The 23172-nt window shown below is 36.2% G+C and overlaps 1 protein-coding gene across 3 annotated transcripts in view; it reads right to left on the bottom strand.

Moving 5' to 3' along the window:
* LOC117417637 (adhesion G protein-coupled receptor A3-like) overlaps nt 1-23172 on the bottom strand; it is an 80787-nt gene that overhangs the window by 27120 nt on the left and 30495 nt on the right. For all 3 annotated transcript variants that reach the window (XM_058985245.1, XM_034029786.3, XM_034029787.3), the window contains exons 8-12: nt 19623-19787; nt 18022-18220; nt 16994-17143; nt 15182-15343; nt 13953-14162 (exon numbers count right to left, since the gene is read on the bottom strand). In XM_058985245.1, the coding sequence (XP_058841228.1) occupies nt 13953-14162; nt 15182-15343; nt 16994-17143; nt 18022-18220; nt 19623-19787 (886 nt within the window). The remainder of the gene's footprint in view (nt 1-13952; nt 14163-15181; nt 15344-16993; nt 17144-18021; nt 18221-19622; nt 19788-23172) is intronic.

The raw sequence follows: 23172 nt of genomic DNA, 5'->3' as shown, positions 1-23172 counted from the left end.
GACACCAGGGTAATTGGTTTTCTCAATTTGCATTTTCATTTAAGTCTTTTATGTTAAATTAGAAGGGACTGGATGATACAATATATTTGTCCTCAGATCTATGCTCTCCAGCCCTGTTTGAAAGTTCTTGTGGTAACAGCTCTGAACACAAGGGTGTTTTAAAACACAGTTACACTTATTAATTTGTAAAACCTCTGCTTTGTATAACCAGTTTGTGTGAGAATGTATTTACAGTTGGGGGAAGGGAATGAGGTCAGAGAAGCCAGATAAGCTGCAGAAAAGAACAGGGATGTCAGACCCTGAAGGTAACCACACCCAAACAGCATCCACACCCAGCAGCATCACATTACGTTCTGACAGAGCCTACATAAACCAAAGTTAGAGATTAGTTCAGAGCATTTCCTGACAACCAACAAACACCATGCTAATTTGGCAGGGGGAATTCATCCAGACGTGGTAAATATTACTGTCATTCTGTATTATGATATCAATTTATACACTAATTTATAAGTTTATAACTTGTCACTATTTTATATATCTGTCCTACAATGATAGACTATGATTAATATTTATTGATGGTAAAAATTGACATGAACCTTACACTGAGTGATGGTCTATTTTTTTGTGGTATACTGATATATTGTTAGATTATCTTAATAATGGTATAACTGTAATCTGATATGTTGTGGTAGAATATAATTTGATGAATGTTGAATTACTGGTTTACCATACTTTTAGTTATACTATGTGTTACATATCAATTTCAATACAAACATACATATATCAAAATGGAATAATTATTACAGAGAATAAGAACTCATTATCATATTAGTAAAAATCCAACAGTGGTTCAAATACAAATCATTTCACAAATTAAAAAAGATTGATAGTCTCAATTTAGTAGTTCATCCACATCACAAGACCACCACAGAGTTTGGCACAATAGCAGCCTCTGTTTGTGAAAGGTCCAGAATTGCATGAAAGGGGATGATGTTAGAGATTGTATTGGCACTGGATTTGTTTTGAAGTAAAGCTCACTGCAACCTACAACTCACTCTCCCTCATTGTTTTAATTTTTTTATTTTTATGAGCACCAACATTAAAAATACAACACAATCCTCATTATGATACGGTGCTCCATTCTTAGACCCTTCCTCACTGTTGTCCCTCCTTTTCACATACAGAAAATCACAGCAGTAAAGAGTAGTTCTACTGTCATCATTAATAACAAAAAACAAAAAAACTTACATGGTGTAATGCCACATTTATTAACTGGAGATTTACAATAGCTGAAGATTATAGTCTGCCCATAAACAGCACTCTGTCTCCACATTTGACTGAATTCAAGGATATGGGATGCTCAAAGGCTAGATTATGCCATTTCAAAGTGCTTACTTCACAGAAGCATAGGTGCTTAATACTGCTGTGGCAAAGCAATTTGTATGAATGAGGTGATGTTGCAGTTAGGCACAGGATTATCCTCAACCTTGACCTTGGGAGCTGGATTACACACCAGCTGTACACATTTTTGTATACCACTGAATCATCCAGTCTAACACTAATGGAAACAAGCTTGGCTGCCATCATGAACAGTTGCCAGCTTGTGTGTTTTTCATTTCTCATCATCATACAGCTTGACTCAGATGGGACCTGCAGTATTGATAACTGGCAGGCAAAGAACAGCCCCTGGTTCTTTCCTTAATGAGTCCATTCTTGCCCTTTCTTTCACCCACAGATTATCTTTTGAGACAGACTGTAGCATTGTACTAGGCACAAATCATCAATACCACCACAGCACCACTGTCAACTTCTGGAATGAAGCGACATTCTTCAGCAGCTGAATGGATGCTATGTAAGGTCCACGAGGCACAGATGTCTAGCTGTCATAGCTGCTCAAGGAAGACATGCACAGCACAGCACAGCACAGCACATTGTCAAAGCATACACATACTCCCATCATGTAATGGGTGGTTACAACTTATTTTTCTTTACCTGTCTGATTTTGAATGTGAAATATTGGTCTTTGATGTTGTCGGCAAAATAAAAAAGTGGATTTTCTATCATCCATTTTTTAATTATGCTTGAAATTGTAGTTCATTCGTTCATTTATTCATTCAATTATCCAATCCATTCAATGATTTACCAAACAAATCTATTTTCTTACCTCTTTATCAACATTGTTACTGGTCCCCTTATTGTGTGGACATTGTTTTGGTTCTTTTTTTTTTTTTTTTAGGCTTTGCAAATATCTCAAATACAACGCTGTAGGTAAACTGCTTGCTTCCGGTAAAGTTGGTATAGGGGTTCACATGGTATTACTGCAGCTAGACCATTGGAGTGAGTTTGAAAAACATGAAGTGCTAAGCTACCAGGAAGCAGCTTCAACTTTTATATATCTGAATATTCAAATGAAAAGTATAAAACACAAGCATAAAAATCAAACATTCTCAACAGCAGAAAGGGGGGAGGGAGATAATAATATTGATGTGCGAATACGATTTAAAATATCCTTTAAATATCTGCAATGAATGTTGGAGATGATGAAAGGTTCCGGACTAAATGGATAGGTAGTCCTGGTTAGGAAATCAAGTGCTGATCTGAGCTGCCTGACACTGAAGCCTGCTCTGCTGGAACCACTGTCTTCTGAGTGGTTGAGAGTAATTCTGGCTGCACTTATAACACCTTTGTTATACATGCACATATTTAACTAGCTTTAAACTTTCATGATGAATACTGATACCACTTTATTTAAAACATATTGTCAATTAATTAACATATAAAACTCTAGCTGATATCTAATTATATTTGTCCTATATTTGACTTAGCCTACTACAGATGTGCTTTGAATATCAGTAGGTGTCGAATATGAGAAAAAAAAAAAGATTTGTCCAATGTATGTTAAGATGATTTAGAGAGACATTTGCTATTTTAATGATTAAATGCCATGTTTTTTTAAAGCTCATGAATTCTTCATATGAATAAAGGCATTGGACTCATCTACTGACATGACTGAAGATGATGGAGTGAGCGCTGGACTCTCAGGAATGTCTGGCTCAACTCTGACATGCATAAATATGCCAAAAATGTGCCATTTGCTGTCTCATCAGGTTAAAACGTTAAATTAGTTGTTTTAAACAAAGGCTGTATTAGTTTTGACATAGGAAGCTAAGAAACACTTTAATCCTCATATGTACACATATTAACATGTAACCTAACATATGTGTGGTTGGATTGCATGAGTTAAAAAGTTATTTGAGTGTAGTATAGTATGTTTTTTACAGAGGTAAAGTTCTTCCCAATTTACAAAATGCTGATAATCACAAAACATGGAATATTTCAAGACGGAAGTCAACATTTTTACTTAGATGAGTGTATTTTTAAACATGTATGGCACAAGCAAGATATATCATAACAAACCATGACATTCTGTATTACTGTCAAGGGACGTGTGTGGCTGAAGGCTAACAAACTCGCCCAAAGGCCTGTTTAATATCATAGCATCTGGCCAAGAAATAAATATCATATGTCATGGTTTTTCATGACAGGTCCTTCATCTATACTATGATTTTAGCATGAACTACTGCACTAAACTTGTACAGGTTTCATAGATAACGTAAGCTGTTTTAATTCAAGGTTTAAGACCTCTTTTTTCTATTTTCTACTTTAATATTTCAGTATGCTTTGAATAACTTGCATTGCCTAAAAAACATAAATTAAACCATCTACCGTGTCAAATATGCACTGCTTTTTTAAAAGATTTAAACCCAGAAAGATAATATATTTATATTTGGGATTGTATTGCATGATCCAAATGGACAAACTGTACATTCAATACTGCTGAAGGAATAATAGAGGGGATCTGTGATCAGAATTACTTTTATGTAGTCGTCTGCAATGGTTTTTACCCCAGTTTTTCTCCCCAATTTGGAATGCACAATTATTATTTTTATCCCGGTTCACCGCTGCAACCCCCCGACGACTCAGGAAACGGAGGCTGAAACACGCGTCCTCCGAAACGTGTTCCTGCCAATCAGTCATTTTTCGCACTGTGGATCCACAGCGAAGCCACCAGACCTATTATAGTGCCTGAGGACAACAGAGATCTGAATGTCTCCACTGCAGACCCGCAGGCACCCTATCAGCCACAGGGGTCGCTGGTGTGTGGTCAACCGTGGATTGCCCTGCCTAAGCCCTCCCTATCCGGCAGCACTCGACCAATTGTGCGTCGCCCCCTAAGAACCCCCAGTCACGGTCGGCAATGACATAGCCTGGATTCAAACCCGCGATCTCCAGGCTATAGGGCCCATCCTGCACTCCACACAGAGCGCCTTTACTGGATGCGCCACTCGGGAGCACCCCCATAATGACATAATTGAATATGACAGGCATGGAAATATCCTATCCCATCAAATCAGATCACATTTTGCCTCTAAAATAATTTCTGTCATTATTGTAAAGTTCATTCACCTGCTTTTACTCTGAAAACAATGTCAATGGATACTCTTTATACCATTTAGGCCAAGTGTTGGCAAATCAAATTAAATATGTGTTGATTGCAGTTGTACATGCTAATAGGTTTTCACATGGTATTAGTCTTCACTTCATAATATATTAAGCTCTTAATTTAGGTCACCAATTAGGACCAGAATATTGTGCTATATAATAATTAAGAATAAGTAATGAAAAGTGAATGCTGAATATATAGGTATAGCAATTTTAAACAGATTTGTTTTTCTTTTTCTGGAGAATAAATCCACACAATGTTTGCAAACCATTTGATAACATTCATGTAAAAAAAAAAGAAAAAATCTGTAAAAAAAGCAATTAGCTTCAAATGTAGTTTGTTTTGATCTATTTGTAGAGCTCAAACAATAAGTGGTTTTCAAAGTGGAAGATCACGAGAAGATTACACATGTCTATAGCAGGCAAGTGGAACTGAAGAGCAGAAATATAAAATAATATTAAAAAATCATCAAAATGCAGGCTGGGAAGCACATATTAAAAGAGATACTTGCTGGTGTAAGGAAATAGGAGGTTTCTGTCACTGGCTTCTGGGTATGATGCAATTTCTTCATCATATCATTACAAGGCTACCTAAATCTGAATTTTACATTGTCAGTCTAGATTCTTATACAAATGTCAAGGTTCTTAATCATGTTTGACAAGTTATGTTGAAAAGAATAAAAGTAGTAAGTTGTAGGTGTCAGGAAGAGATTTAATGAAACACCTTCACAGACATATTTGTTCGTCGATGGTCTTCTCCACAACACAGCTGGTTGTATATTTTTTTTTTTAATTTTTACATTAACCAACATATTGATGAATATAGGCTGCAGTAGCCTGCTCAATACATTTTACTTAATTTGCCAAATTTATATCTAAATTGATACAACGTGGAGCTGCATAATATTAAAAAAAACCATATACTGCAGATCATTTTTATTGGTTGAAGGAGCAGCTGACAACACTAGGTGGCACAGTGCTGCTTGAATCAGATACTGTAAGAAGTCACGTTTCAGCGACTCCTGGATAGGCAGGGCCTCACCTCCAGTGGTCAGAAGCTTGGCAACACTCACTGCTTAGGTTCAGTGTGTGACAAGAGGCCATTGGCTTAACAGCGGGAATGGAGGTCGGCCATTGATCTTCCGTCCTATTCATTACTAAGTGGGTTGCAGTGGTGAGGCAGCATTCATATTGGGCATTAAAAAAAAGGTCAGTCAATACAATATAGGCACCAGTGTGCTGAACTTGAAATACAACAACCAGGGAAGTGTTTAGATGCCAGTAGGTGGAATACAGAGGTCAAAGTTAGAAGAATGGGTCAACACCATTGACACCACCAAACCACCTCTCATCTACATTTAGAAATAGCCTTGTGTACAGTATATACTGTACATCTGCGCCACCTGCTGGGCACTTAAAACACAACAGATCATTAAAGTGAATGTAAGAAAGCTGCATGTGGATAGTGAATTATATGAACATTGAATCATGCACAGACCCAAGTACTCAGAAAATTCCAATACACACAACTCTAGAAATACAGTCACTCAATGAATAATTTAATTAACTAAAGTTTATTGAGCTCTCAAATAAATTCGTGCCACAGCACCACTTACAAACGCACCTCTGCTTTCAGATTTAAAATGTATTAGAGAGGTTAATCAGTACTCCCCTTTTGCTGTGTAATCTGCAGCCTCAGAGGTTTAGGTCTGGTGGAGTTAGACTGCAACGTGGCAACATCCTGGTAGAATGTTTCTGTATAGAAGCAGATAACAAATTCAAATTCAACCAGTGTATTTGGCAAGGGGGGTTGTAATTATTTCAGGGGACTAGCACTGCAGATAGAACAGGTGGCTGTAAAGAGGCTACATGGATGAATGAACCAAAAACAGGGTATAAAATGTTGATGTAAACAATTCAGTAAATAAAATTTCCATTTCAATAGTGTTACCAGAAAACTAAGAAGCAGATTATCTTTTGGGAAGTTCAGTAAATAAAGTTTGCTCGTAAATGTTGAATTGGACCAACCAAAAGCGCTCATGTGGAAACCACGTCATTGTCACTACTTGAGCTGTACCTGCTTTTTTGATTAATAGACAGGACTGCTTGAGCTCTACCTGCTTTTTTGATTAATAGACAGGACTACTTGAGCTCTACCTGCTTTTTGGATTAAAAGACATCACTAAGGCCCCTCCGAGAGCGCAATAAATGACAAGAAATAAACTATGACAGTTACATCCCATGACAGGGCTGTAAAAATAAAAATGCAAGCAATATAACTGAAAGACAACCATCTCTTATATAAACTGATTTCAGCTGGTTTATCAAAGTATCAGATAAGATGGCCTTTTTGTTCCCCAAATGTATGAACAATTATTTGAAAATCGAAAGATACAAGTCAGTCCTAATTAGGAGTAATTGTTAGCTTGTGTTTTATCTTTAATTATACAAAGCATGTTGTTTTCTACTAATAGAATGAAAAGGATATTTATAATTTTAATGAAGTGAGTATGGTAATTAAATAATGCCCAAGAGGTATCGCAGTAAACAACGTATTTTTTTTAACAGTAAAGTATTTTAGCTAGTTTCATCCTAGCATTATAAACACGTTAAAGCTGTGTGTTCATATATCATCATTTCCAATGTTTTATTATGTGTTCTGTATTCATATGATCTACAAAATTAATATGAGAAGTAATATGAAGGAAACTAAACGAAGCCCTGCTTAACTGGTAAAATTCCCAGCGGCTGATCTTCATGCTATTTATAGCAGCCAGGAGCCCCGTTTAAGGTTTCAAGGGTTTTCTTGTCAGTTTGAAACTGTGTTATTTTTTAGGTTGTCCTGTAACGTATACCTCTTTGCTACACTATTCCTACTTTTTCAGAACGTGGATTGCCTTGTTATATTGGGTGCCATTCATCGGAACCACTGAATCAACTCAAAACTAAGGACTTCATTTGTTGGATGTAGACTGCACCAAATTGCTTTTCATGCCAATCTATCCAAGCCAGTGATGCTATTGTATTCAACATGTGTGGGGGCAATTTAAACTAAAAGGCTTTTTAAAAAAAACAAAACATTGATTTTTGAGGAGAATCAATGGAAGACATGGCTGTTCTGCATGGCTAAAGCAAAATAAATAATTTCAAGAAAATCAAAAACAAACTCAGGACTTCAGAAACAATATCCGTCTTCCAGCTATACATGCACTGAAGCATAACAACAGCAGTACACATTGGAAAAGCAGGGAAAGAGCATGTGAAACCCTACTTGAAAATTTACAAATTCATCTTTAAACAACTGTTTGCTCCAAATTGTACGTTAAGAGTTTTTGGACACAAATTGGGGGTTTTAGCTTCCAGTTGAATTCCTTAAATGTTGAAGCTTCAGTATTAATCATGCTTAAACCTTTAAACTTTTACATATTTGGAATGTTTGTAAATCTGATGCCATAATATGCCCTCCCATCATCTTTTTATAAATTACTGCAACATGTGTATGTACAGTTGTGGCAGGGTAGAACAGAGTGTTGTATTGTGGTGTATGATTTGGTGTTTATCGGGAACAGGAGAATGTATTGTTATGATTTAAAATGCACTGCTTATGTTTATTTAAAACAGGTTATGTGATTGGTGTTGTATTTAAATGTATTTTGTGTTTATTTAAATGTATTTTGTTTGGTTTATTATTGTACAGTTAAATGCGGTCTGGCAGAGGCAATTGTTAGCAACTCATCTCTGCCAGACATCTTGTGAAAATGCATGGTCGGCAGCTGGTGATTATTGATAAATTGGCTGTCGGCCACGCTAAGTGAAAACTCTTGTGTAGAATGTGACCAGATTGATTAATGTATTGCTAATCCGGAGATGGCCACATGTATAAAAACCTGCAGGTTTTGCTGGTCATGGTGGGTGTACAGAGAGGATGAGAGAGAGAGAAATGAAAGTAAAATGAAAATATAACAATTGTTGCTCGTGTTGGAAGGACCAGCATGGTTCATGTTTTTGTTTAAAAATAAATATGAGCCCCAGCACTTTCACCTGTAGTACCTGTCTGTGTCTCTGTCAGCCTCGTCACTACTCCGTCCTGTAACAACAGCATTTAATTGTATCTGGAAAAGACTAAGAAGAAACACTGAATATTAAAGAAATTGTAAACTATGGCATAAAACTGAATTTGGCCTGCATATTTGGTTTTATTTGAAACTTTTAACACTTTTGTTTAAATGTTTATACTGTACGCTAAACAAACAGCACCTGATAGAAATTTGACTGTATTGTTTTTTTTAAACATAACCATGGGCATAATCACTGCATATTTCTGTCTATGACATACTTGTCATTATTTTTAGACTGAAATTAGAAGCCAAGTGAACAGTGTTTTGGCCGTTATTTGCGCTATGTTGATCACTGGAAATATTGGCTATAGAGAAGGTGTCATCTGTCTCCCGGAACAAATTCAAACCACTCCAGTTTATTTCCATTTGCAGGAGCGTGAACTGAAATAACCTGAACTTGGACATTCATCTCCAAAGTTCAACGTTTTAACATGCACTTATTCAATGCAATTCATTAAATGGCCTTAGTTTGATTATTTAGGGGTTTACATTTTTGTGAAACCATTTAGGTACTTATTGACGTGAACAATAGTCTTCAGCATTCCAATAAGAGGAGCAGAATTAAAGCAGATGTTGCTTGTAAAATATTTCCATACAGTCAATCTTATCTTTCGCCCCCTTGTATTTGCTCCATCAAAACTGCACATTACACAGAGACCTACAGTATATACTGAATGGAAGTGTGCAAAAGATTTATGGAATTATTTTGCTAGCTGCAACCATGTTAGGTCTCACTGGTGAATCAATGTTGGGAAGAAAACTTGTGAGTGTCCAGTGACGTGACTGCCCTTTGAAAATGTAGAGCCCTTTACTCAGCACTGTTCTAAAACGGGACACCCTTCAAAAAAACAAACAGACAAAACAAGAAAAACGCTGAATCACTGCAAACAGAAGAAGATCCCTAAGGCCCTCTCTCTTTCCCCTTCATTCAGACACCAAAACGCACTGCATTTATCATCAGCCTTTAGTCGAAGGAAAGGTATTTTCACAGTACTTAGCATTCAGTAGAGAGCTAAGGGTTGTCATGAAGGTCTTCTGCTGTTGGAACTTATCAACCACTCTATAATTAAGATGTATTCAAGGTTAAAGAACTCTTCAAACTTAAAATTTACATGTTTGTGCTCCCATATTTAAAACTCTGTCATTATATCATATTAATGTTTTTAAATAAATATAATTTGAATGTTTATAATTATGCCACATACACTGTTTTTTTTTTCTTTAACTATATTAATTCCTTATCCCCCCCCCCACCCCCCAAAAAAAGTATAAAAGATATCTTGATCCTGTTTAATATTTCAGGTCCGTATAGGTCTGTGTATTATCCTCAGCTGCTTTCTTACTGAGCTTTCATGAAATAGGTTTGCGTCTTAAGTGAAGTTCAATTACTTTACTATATACTTATTTAGTAGGTGTTCAAAACGATATTCCCTAGCCTCATGTTGTCAATATTTCTCTAGTACAGCAGTATATGTTGTCCAATGATGATTTCTCACACAGGAGCTGTTACCCTTACGATATGACCTGCACATGTTAAATTTGGCATTGTTATACTTACTTCTGGTTCATCAACTGTTAAGTCTGAAATGGTATTCTGAATGTAAACCTACATCACTGGTCCCCAATTAGTTGTTTCCTTGAGGGACCATTCTGAAGGTAGCAGAGTATGGCATTATTTCCATTGTTATATTGATTGATTAATGGATGGATGATGATCACAGACTATTTGTTATTCATTATTGATTTTATGACATAGCTACAGGTTTGATTATTTGCTGCTAATTATTTCACTGATTTCCGTTTCCAAACCCAGTGTTGGAATGCTTGTGTAACTTGTACTCATTTGTCAAAGCATCTTTATTAAAGATAATAAAGCTGAATGGTAACTAGCAATACAGAAAAGCTACTCATGCGACAAGGTGACCATCACAAGCTATTCCATAGAGAAATGAACAGGGATCAATCAATCTCAAGTGAGTAACTAGCTGGCTCATGCTGGCAATTTCAAAACAGTTCAAAGCGCCTTACTTAGAAAATTCCAATTAAAAACAACAATCTGAGAATCGGCACTCAGTTCTACACAGGACAATAGCAAACATTGTAAAAAGACATACGGCTTGTAAAAATCCTGTTAAAATGGCATCTGTATTTAATTACCCTGATACTGTTTATATGCTTGAAACAGACCCCCAAATGCCCTGTTTTCTTGTTTTCTAAGAGTATCCAATTGCTACTCTTCCTGTAAGATGAAGCATGTTCCCCACACTGAGCGTTTTCAACAACAACATGGTGCGTTAAAACACATTTTAAGGCATTAGCCTAAACGTTTGTCTACTTGACCTAGTTTCACAAGTTGTATTGATTTATTTAGACTGGTTATTTCAGGTTATTATTGTGCTCTCTTTTAAGGCTTATGTCACATTTAAGGTGAACAGCAGTTACTTTTCCATAAAACAAGGCAAAATAACTACTGGTAAAAATAAACACAAATAAAACTGTTGTCTAATTAGGATTATTTGTAGCGTTACAGGAAGCAGTTTGCACTGATTTTTATCTACAGACATAATTAAACTGACTTCTGCACGTGACAAACATCAAGGAAACATTAAGGAAACATCCAATCTGCAGATGCGGTTGGAAATGAACAAAAAACATATTAAACCAATTTGTTTAACTGTCACTTTGTGGAGCAGTGCTACCAGATGTTCACAAATCCTGATCATAGCTTCAGTCTCTAGATTGAGAGGCATATCACAAGGACTTGACCTGTATATTGCTTTGCTTTACAGATTATAGCATTTCTAGTATACCTACCATTGTATAGAGAGGAAGCTTCACTTTCCCTCTGAAATAGAATGTATAAAAACAGACTGCAGGTACTGCTTGTTTAAACAAAGGTTTCCTGTATGTTCTCTTATTTGAGACTACAATTCTATTGGTCAACCTTCCGGCTCTGTATTAGACACAGATATGTTCAAATTAAAACGGTTCAGTTTTGGACTAATGTACCAGTGCCTTTGTTTGGATTGACTGATGGCTCTGTGGGTAATCATCTTTTAATTACAATGCTAATTTAGTACACATCAAGCACGCAGGTGATGAATAATCCCAGTTCAACCAGGTACAGCTCAAGATATGACTTAGTGCAAGAAACAGTGAGAAAAAAAACCCCACATTTAAAAGGGAATATCCCAGGGAAAGACTAAGCCAGCCTCACTCCCTGCTACCGCCGTTAGGGATGAAGTTCCCTGCAGGGAATGCACTTGGCATTCCTTGCAAGAAACAAACAGAAAACCTTGGCACCCAATACTATTGTCTGCCTGATAAGATGAATATTATATTAGCTTGTATCATCATTGTGCCTGTAGTGGATGGAGTCTAAAGGACAATAACTCTGCTCTTCTGCAGGTACACACCACTGCTGTAAATCGTTACTGCTTATTTTCTGAGGTAAAACTGTGTTGGACTGTGTTATTATTACTGTATTATTATTACTACTACCACATAGTAGAGAATGAATAATAATAATGAGTCATACTCATGTAAACTCAAGTGCTAAACCACTTTAGATCATGCTGTCAATGCCCTACTCCCCACTGTCCACTAGAGGGGGCAGTGCATATAGCTTGTTCACCTTTGCTCCATCAGGTAGAGGGAGCTACAGTCCCCACACACTTCATTCTAATCAGCACCTGCTGTTTGCACTGCTTCTTGTAATTGTTCATTCACTTTTCCAATGGGTTGTAATTGCCCTGATGCACAGATAAGGATGGGGAAAGGCATGGTAAACTAGGCAACTATTGAGTGGTGAACTTTAAAACATCTCTATGATGGTGCCTGTAAATGTAAGCAATACAGTAAACACCATTTGTGTTGTTAGCTGTAAATGCAGTGCTATTAAGATTGGGCTTTTTTTCTGGCAGTGACCATTTCTGATTGAATGTATCACAAATAAATTGACAGTCCTTCTTTGAGTAGCATAAGCACCAGCACTCCCCGTTTTTTGTTTCAACAAGGAACTAAGCATGTGTTTTAAATCGGGATTGTTTTCCAGTGCACACAAAGGACAGCATTCACATGACAGCTTCTGCAAATGCAGAACTTTGATATGGTGGGACCTGGGGGTTGAGACTTCATGCGTACAGCAATGTGATTGCTTGAAACCTAAAGGCATTGGGCAACATTTGCTTTTATATTGCTCTGTATTTAAATATAATAGAAGAAATAAGACCACAATAGCACAAAAAGGACAGATCTCTATTACTATAAAGCCAGTGTGTTATCTTCCAAAAGGGCAACCTTTACGGAGATTGGACATGCCAGTTCTGGAAGTGAGCTCACAAACAGGAAAACATGGCTGTCACTCTGGCTGTCAACATTGTTATTATCCGTATTGCTCAGAATCCCTGATGCCAGCACCTCACTGTAAACCCATTGTTACCTCATCAAACACCACAACAGAATGTGATGCACTGGATTATTACAGGTTACAGGCATCAGAAAGTGCCTCTGGTGGGTCTCAGCATCATGCTGTTTTCCATGCATTCAAACAATTAGGTATGAACACTGCTATGCATATATAAACTGACGTGTTCACCTTCAGTAACGGTGTTTTAAGCATTTCTTAGAGAAGAAGCCTAATCCTAAAATAAATAAAGTATTCAGGGCCTTGGAGCCCTTTGCAGATTTACCAAACTGACATTTTAGAATCTTATTCAAATCCTGCAGTTCCAGCCAAAAGCCTATAGACATCATGCTGCTTCTTGATCTACCATGTAACTGCTCCATAGTGATTTGACTGTTTTTCCAGGTAAAAAAACAGAACACTTTGGGACATTTGGTGAGAGCAGCTGTTCTATACTGTCCTGAATGAGAGGTGTATGTGTGTAATATATATATATATATATATATATATATATATATATATATATATATATGGTGATTAGAAAGTAAGTTTACCAAGTAAGTTTGCATTGATGTGGTAAACTTACTTTCTAATCACTATATATATATATATCACAATCATAACTTTGAAAGGCTTATATGACAATGTACTGAGTTTTAAATGCTGCAACATTACTTTTTGTTTAAGTTACCACATAAGGTACACACCAGGTGATATGAAATCATTAGGGTATTTAGAAATCTCCAGATATATAAAAGCAGGCTCTGGGACCAGTTACTATCTGACAAACATGTAAGACAAATTAAAGGAAAGACTCTTTTGTATATAGGCTGTGGCTGAGTGCAATTAGCCTGCTATTTCCAGTGTCGGATGCAATCATATATCTGGAGCTTGACGTGTTTCCTTCTGCAAAGATTAACCCCTACCTTGACTGGGAAATTCACCAGAGAGCTGCTCAGGTTGCCCGTGTTGCATTTGAAATTCAGCTGCGTATCTGCCTCCCAATCCTGCATACCCACGTCACGGATCACTGCTCTGTCTGAATTCAGAGCCACTTTCTGGAAGGCAGTGCACGTCATTCCTGTGAAGCTCGCTGGTTTGATCACAAAGGCTTCCAGAGCTATATTAAGAGAAACCTTGTACAAACACATGGGGAAAAGGGTCATGTTTTTTTTTTTTAAACAGAGAGAAAAAGAAAGCGCTTTTCTTTTACAAAAGTAATTAGGCTTGTGCTTTATTTGATAACAGTCCTGTTTGCTTTTCTCTTTAACTACAAGAAAGTGGTGTATTCTTAATGACCCAAATCATTGCCACTAATTGGCAGCTGGCTATTGTCCAACATGAACAAAAAACGCTCAGTATTGCGTGAGACTGTAAAAGAAACTGTGGGGCTTTATTTATTTACAAGATGCATCCAAGTGGACGTTAATCATTCTATGGCATAAGGAAAGCAAATAAGGATTGCAAAAATAACTGTCGTTTTGTTTGAAAAGGAACAGGACCCAGAAAGACTTCTTGTTATGATTATTTTGTGGGAGAAAGGCAGTGTATACTTTGGCTGCCTGTTCGACAGTTTAAAGAACATTTGTGAAATGAATATAAAACAAATAACCAAAAGCTACCTTACTTAAATACAATCAAACTCCCCTTCAAATCCTTCTTTTCATTCTTTCTTTAGTTGTAATCGCTGCATTATTGTCTATATGTTTGCAGTACATGGCTTATCTTTAACAGGTTTCAGGGTTATGAAAAACAAGACCTGTGTTGCTAAAGACCTCTTAGCTTCTCTACATCAACAATATGCTTTTGAGAAAAACAAAAAATGAATAATTATTTAATTAGATCAACTCCACAATAGTTTTTTTCTATCTTTCTCAAAATTACAAAATAAATACAAATAAGAGTGTGAGCACATATGAATGATAGCTCAAACATAAAATGGGAATGAACTCAGAAACGGATTGCGCCTTAAATGATGCCCAGCAAACTACTGAGAAGCAAGGTAACTCGAATGCAGTGCTTTTGTGAAGAGAAGCAAAAACATCCCCAGGGGCATAATGTAAGAGGAACGACATCCCTAATGGAATGGCCTGTAAGTGCAATGGATATGTGAATAAAAATGAGCAGTGCTAACACAGCAGAATAGCCATAATACCTTTGAGATGACTTGAGTATTGATGGTCAAAGCCAACTCTGCAATGTGTTCCACACACTGCACAATGCGAGTGCAGGCCCTTTCTTCATTCTGTGCCATCCACAGTATGTGTTCATCCACCAGCATCATATTACTGGCGATATCAGCTATGTAGTCGCCTAGCTGCAAATCAAAGCGCCATGGTTAATATACTTTAAAGTTCAAGCAGTCATTCTGCTTGCAGCTTATCCTACAAGAATGAGCCCAATCAGGCTATTTGTCAAATGTCATTTTTATAAGAATACAACACAATGATATTGTCTATCAATGAATAAAGAAATTACTTTGAGAAGTTAGCCCAATTAATTACTTTCAAATAGCTCACAGTGCATTCATTTTGCAGCTTTAATGAAAACCATGAAGTGCAAGTATCCAAAATGAAGAAAGTGATTCCCAAATCCTTTTAATATAACTGTTTGTGTAGTTTTATACATCTCTCTATTTTGAAAGAAAATATTTCCTAAGCTTGAAGTTCCTCTCGACGTTATATAAGGCTTTATGTTGGCTTTCCCATTCACAGAAAAGGACCAGTAAAGTATCTGGTTTAAAACCTGCTTCCTCTTTCTGTCTTCCTGCTTTCTGTACCTCCGTGCCATTTATGAAATTCATGCCGTAGTCTTTTCATAGTTGTCCAAAACAAACACCAGGCTTTAAAAGTTGACTTCCTATGTCATGTGCCTAATATAAACAAACTCGCTGGGTGGAGACCCATGGCAGCCTACAACCCTAAATACCATATTATTCAAATAGGTTAATTAAAAGCATTAATTTGCTCCTCAATAACTACACTCTTCTATCATGGGAAGGAACGGAAGAAGCTAATCTCAAAATAAATGTGTTAACAATAAACATTCTGTTTCCCTAAATTACAGGTTACTCATTCACTGCACTAAAATTAGCATTAGCCTAGCCTTTGTAAAATAAATAGAACAAATCAACAAGCTCAGAATCATTTTACTTTACTTTAAATACTGTAAAACCATAAATATTTGCAAGCCTTTTATTAAGTGTTTTTCGCATATGAAAAAAAACAAAAAAAAAACATGTTTGGCACCAATATCAAGTTTCACTAACAATATATACTTTGTATATTGCAACACGTCGCCAACATTTCTGGAGCAAAATAGGTTTAATGGGTGTGATTCACCGAATATTTTGGTTGCAAATATTAATTTACAGTATACCAAAAATTGACATTATAAGTCAATAGCTGAAAACTTTGGACACGTCAGACTAAAAGATGATTGAAGCTGAACAGCAACCACCAGGTTTCAATATCACTACCAAACTGTATTACAGAAGTACAGAAAGAGCATGCTCACTACTTCATTGACTTATCACAGTAATACCCTTACACAGAAGCCATTACCAGAGATTATGGACTCCTCCTTGCCAAGAAATGGCATATAATCACTTGTAATGCCAGGTATTATTGCCTAATAGTGTCTTGAAGTTCTCCCCACCCCCCCCCCCCCCCCAAACACACACATTAACATAAATAAAAAGTTATTTTAATTCAATGGAGTGTTTATTCTTTATACAAATAAGAGCTATAGGATTTATTCTAGGAAAGAATTATTCACATAATGATAGAGTTTGCAGCTTTTTTTCTGCTAAGGCATTACTCAGTAGAAGAAAAAAGGCTTAGTACAGATCCTATAATTCTCCACACAGGAGGCCCTACTGGTACTGTAATATACATGTCATGATTATAAAAAAAAAGAATGATGATACATCCATGCAAACACATAGAAAAAGACAAGGCTACCATACATCTTTGATTTGATCCACAAAGAACATCAGTTTCTCCATCATCTGTGCCACAAAAATCACATCCATCATGTCTTCGAAGTGTGCTGCTCCGCTCGTGCAGCCTATCAGCTGCTGTGCAAAACCAAGAGCATTGGTGGCATTGATCGACACCTGAAATGAGATTGAAGTGGCTTTCTCATGAAATTCAGTTTTACCAGAATGGCACATTTACCTTAGTAACTCATACATTAGCAGGAAACATTCAGTTCTGGATGGATAAAAAAAAAACACTGAATTAAGTACATTCAGTGAATCACATCTTCCCTGTCATAGGGTGTCACTAAACCTGTGAAACACTCTGCTATGAAAAGGATAATACAGGTATTCTGAACTATTTCCATTAGTCACTGGGATCGAGTGGAATGTCAAAAAAAGTCTTGTTCATTTTCCAGCAGACAAACCAGTATCATACAGATCTAAATTGGGACTGAGTTGTCAATAACATGTGACTTGTCAATAAAGCAAATGTACTAGAAAGAAAAGTTTAGGTGTAATGAAATGAAAATGGTACTGAAGCAAAACAAAGACCAAGCAAACAGTGAGAGCTGCGTTCTCAGCAAAAAATAGAACATCTTAGAGACATGTATCACAATAGCAAAATAGTGAAACATCAATCAATAAAATACAAATTCAGCACACATTGTAGGGGGGCCCCAGTGGCTCACCCTGCAAAGACGGGTTTGTGCAGCTGTGCCACAAGACAGTGAACAGGAATGCTTCCTCTTTTTCTTGCAGTAAGAGGAAAGGGTTTATGGACTGCAAAAGGACAATCGCTGAGCCATATCTAGTATAATTCACAGTAATATACCAATCAGATGTAATAAACCATGATGATGGAGCAGATAAAACACAGGGGTCATTCAAGAAACAATGCAGTGCTGCCCTGGGGATATCAATGAGCACGCAGGGACAGCCCTCAGTGGGTCAAGCATCTATTACTGTTCACAATACGATTCAAGGCTAATTCTGAAAGGGTTCTGAAAACCTACCTGATTGAACGAATGAAGCACACGAGTTACTTCGATGGAATATGGGCATTCTGAATAATCTTCCTCTGCCCAGTGTCCAGCCCTGTCACACCTACGCCAAGATCTCCTCTCCTTCAGAGTGCCATGATATAAACCAGAGCCAAATGGATACTGCATACAGGGTAGGGATGCATTTATTCCAGCTAATGTCTTTGGCCACCTACCAATATGGAGAGATGTCATGTTCACTAATTAGCAGTGGAAGAAAAAATCAATTAAACACAATGTGAGGAACGTGCTAAAACTTAAGAAGTAATTAGAAGAAAGTGTTTCTTGCACCCTTCTATTCTGCAGAACAAATACACTTGTAATTACTTTCTGGTTTGCACAGCATCTGGTTTCATTTAGTTGCCATATTCTAAGCCAAGTTTACAAACCTGTTAGCAATTAAACGTGGCCTTGCTTTAATGACGCATGTGGCTGAGGAAAGCAGTTTGTTTTGTAGCAGGGCTTACTTTGCTTACTATGTTATCTGTTTGTCTCTGATCTTTGCACCCAGAGTGTAGGTTCATCCATCAGAATAATAATTTAAAAAAAAAAAAAAACCGAAAAGGTAGGAATTTCTAACAACACTCTCTTTAAAAATAAAAACTTCTTTGGTTGTGGGTGTGGATTTTTAGTTTTACCTGTTAAAATTAATTATTTTAAAAGTAGACGTTACAGCATGCTTGTCCCTGTGCCAGTTAGAAATGATCTTGCTATGCAGTAATTTCACTCTTTGCTATGTTATAAATCATATACATTTTTTTAAACAAAAATGAATAATTTTCCACATCATTACTGCTCTGCTTCTGGAAACAAAACAATCCTGTTCAGTTTGGTGTTCAGTGTCTGCTGTACACAGAGAAAACAGTTCAAGCAATTCCAAGAAAACAGGTCGTGAGGAGATTCTGCTGCCTTTGATTGCTTAATGCCACCCCTCTAAACACAGTTTAAAAATAGCTTCCAGTTTTCCATGGTCTTATAAATACAGTACAGAAACAAAGAAGACTACGCGGCGATCTGATTCAAGCATTCAAAATTCTAAAAGGTATTGACAATGTCGACCCAGGGGACTTTTTCCACCTGAAAAAAGAAACAAGGACCAGTGGTCACAAATGGAGATTAGATAAAGGGGCATTCAGAACAGAAAATAGGCACTTTTTTACACAGAGAATTGTGAGGGTCTGGAACCAACTTCCCAGTAATGTTGTTGAAGCTGACATCCTGGGATCCTTCAAGAAGCTGCTTGATGAGATTCTGGGATCAATAAGCTACTAACAACCAAACGAGCAAGATGGGCTGAATGGCCTCCTCTCGTTTGGAAACGTTCTTATGTTCTTATTAAAGCAGCAGTTTTTAAAGGCATATATATATATATATATATATATATATATATATATATATATATATATATATATATATATAAATCCTATTGAAAAATCTCTGAATTTATATGTGATCATTGATCTGATAATTTGATATTTCTAATAGCTCTGGTTATTGTTGCATACACTAAAATTAACTGCATTACTGTAAACCAGTAAGAAATAATTAGCTGTGTGTTCCAATTCCCAACAGACCTGAATTCCCCTTTATTGTTAGTGATCCACTCTGCAGAGCAGTACGACGCTGACGTTTCCAAGACCACAATCTCCACACGCTTGGAGATGTTCCCACGGGAGCTGGCGACCAGGCACTCCCAATCTCCTGAAGAGGCGACATCAATGTTGGACAGGATCAGCTCACTAAGAAAAAATGTAAAAGACATTTACTATTTTTTTCTTAAGGCATTCCATAAACATTTTTTTTTTAGCTCTCATAGTTCATCCAACTGCTTTTAAGTTGGAAGAACTCATTGACCAGGCTAGTCTGACCTTGGTTCTGGGGGTATACGTAGAGTACAACAGAGATTAAAAAAAAAAAAAAAAACATATTGATATTATACTACTGGTATTTTCTTTGCTGTTATAAATGGCCAATACAGTACTCAGGTGATGTATTGTCTGCTTACATGACTCTAAAAGCTTCCAAGTTGTTAAAATTTTATGTCTTTTCTATCTCGCAATGTATTTAAGGACAAGTGCAGCAGTGTGAAGGGCTGTATTATACAAAATAAAACTACTACTGTTACTATACAATTATCATACAAGACAGTATAAATCAGTTTTATGAAGTTAATTTGTTAACCTATAGACACTGTCAAATATAATGACAAGTATCTTAAAATCCGATTTTAGCCACACTACCATTATATTTTTAAATTACATTTTACACCGGTATTAAATATTTAAGTTACCTTTAAGATGAAATGCAAAAGCAAATCAGATGTATACGTTCTAAATTAGGAAAATTAAGTAAACATACTTAATTACAGATACTAAGGCAACCACCAGCAATGAACACCTTGGCTTGCTCAACAAGAATAACAAGAACCAGACTCTTTTTTTTTTTAACAGATTATTCCCTCCTTTGGAACTGCATTTTTGCAACTAATCATGGATTTGCATGGCATTGGTTATATATAACAGCAGTTTTGTTTTAAGGGAAGGAAACCTGTGTCATTTTTATGTGTCCTTGGTTATTATGCAGAATAGAATTGTGCTTAGTGTTTCCGTTAATCACATTTCTATGTGAACATCATTGTATTTGTACATAGAGTAAGAACATTTGTAAAGCAGTATTAAATTATAACATGCTGAAAACCTAATGTAGCTACTTTGAGCCTTTCAATTGTAGGTGGCTCTAAATTTATAGCCCTTTCATATTTTTACTCTGAAAAAGTGATCTGTTACTCTGAGCATTTTGAAATTACAAAGTGTTTGCAATGTTGCCTGAACTCCTGTAAAATACACTTTCCTGAAATTAAGAAAAACAGAATCTACTTCACCTTGTTGGAAAGACACATTTGTTAGTGTTTCTTAGTAATTTTTCTTGCTCTAACTGACTTCAAACATGATTGAATTTTTTCAATTTTTTGGTGTTCAAATCTACTTCAAACACTAGAGATTCATGATTTGTAAGCACTGACATTCTTCACCTGGGTCAATAACCAGAAAAATATGCTTCACCCACTTCTTTATTATTCACGCAATACAGATCATTATCCAAATGTGTCAATGGGAGCTTCGATATATTTATCACAATTTGGTTGCAAATTGCATTTATAATAGATTCATTTATGCAAACCAAGGCTTATTATTCTTACAGCTTTCAACTCATGTGATGCATAAAATTGTTCCCAAATGATTAAACAAATAAACGACATGCAGTCTTATAAAATAACCTCAGCTCTATGCCACTATTCACATCTATTTAAATATACAATAGTTTGTAGGAGCCAGTCCATAACTTTTTCAGGATATAGTACATCGGATCTCTAATACAGTCAAATGTAAGGGGCCGTCCAAAATGATCAGCATTTTCTGAAAGCATACAAAGTAGTAATTAAATTTTGAAAATTTAGAGCTGTTTGTCATCATTTTTATGTATGCTTTTTAGGGGGGCTCTTGAAATAAAGGCATGCTGTGTTCACTTCCTGTATTTGATGCCAAGTTTGGATGACACCAAAAGGATCTTTATATGTTAAGACACATATTGAAATATAAGCAAACATCTATTATTCTTTTGTCCCCCTAGCTCATCTAAAACACCATGTCATAACATACTTTTAAATACCATTGCTCATTTACTGTTTAGGGTTAATAACCTGGTAACATCAGCCTGACATTACAACAGTTATATTTATGTATCGCTCACTGCCAACCAATAAGGAGAAATAACAGAGTGCTCCTATTTAACTTCATTCCAGCAGACAGATGAAACCACAAAATGTTATATCAAGTCTCAGGCAGTCTGTAAATAGCATCTTTCTAAACATAAACCAACTGTTGGTCACTGTGATGTTTTTAGGCTGCATGACCCATGCTTAAACCATATAAACAGTCAAGTGGGAAGACTGGAGCTCAGCTTCTATCAGAAACAGATTCTAAAACGGTATTATAAATTTCTTAGCATTTGATTACAAATATAAATATTTTAGGTAGAACAACCCTAAAACTTCTTTGTTAAAATTCCCTGCTGTTTCCTAGAATTTTGTTTAAATGTGTAAAAAAATCTTTGAATAATGCATGAGTTAAGAAGGGGCAGTGAAAAAAAGATCAGTCAAAAACGATAAAGAAATTACATAAGAGAGGTAAAGGTAAACAGTGGCAGATCACTACCAGTTGTTTTATTTTTGTTTTAATCAATTTTAAATCCCACTCCCGCTTTTCTTCCACATTTGAAATGCCCATTTGCCACTTCATCAGCTTTTTTTTAAAGTATGTAATTCATAAAGTAGTTCAACATTAAATTACCAGGAATTAGATATAGGATGCGCTCAACTGAGATAAAAAAAATACCTTCAAATAGAGTCCAATAAATTTAAATAAACAGACCCGTGCCACTGCAAAAAAAAAGCATTTTGTGTGCAAGTGACTCGCTTTAATAGATCATCATGTATAGTTACTGTTTCCATGAGTTTAGCCACGCTCATCAAAGACATGATGAAGTTATACTCTAAGGGTGGATCATAAGAAAAACTTCATTAACATTTTTTCCCCCGGAACTGTCTAAACAAAAATATCCTAGACTCATTATCAGTGTTTACATACTTGTAACAAAGGCTAATGATTTGATATACATATTTAAGAACAGTTTATTTTATTATATTGAAAAAAAATGCTGGTGAAAATTATGTGGACACTAAAAAACACTAATAAAATGTTTGATAGGAAATATCATCTATGTATTGTCTTTTCTGTGTTGTCCATCAACATTCTATCTACAATTTCTCCATACTGTAGAATAGTGTCCCCTGAAATTTGAAGCAACAATGTAGAACCAACAGATTACATTCTACATGTTGTAGCAACACGTAGACTACTGTCCCCTTGGCTTAGCACAAAGTGGCTCTTGCACGGCAAGATGTGGGTGTGGGTTACAGCTGTTTGCCTTGTTTAATCAATGATGTCAATGTAAAACAAAATACAGATCAAAGAAATCCCCCTTTTATCTATTGTTTTGAGGCTGTGTGGTCTAGTGGATAAAGAAAATGGCTTGTAACCTGGAGGTCCCAGGTTCAAATCCCAC

The sequence above is a fragment of the Acipenser ruthenus genome, chromosome 13, assembly GCF_902713425.1.
Source record: "Acipenser ruthenus chromosome 13, fAciRut3.2 maternal haplotype, whole genome shotgun sequence".
NCBI classification, from domain to species: Eukaryota; Metazoa; Chordata; class Actinopteri; order Acipenseriformes; family Acipenseridae; genus Acipenser; species Acipenser ruthenus.
The sequence above is the reverse complement of the archived record's forward strand: the minus strand, read 5'-3'. Positions and strand labels throughout refer to the sequence as shown.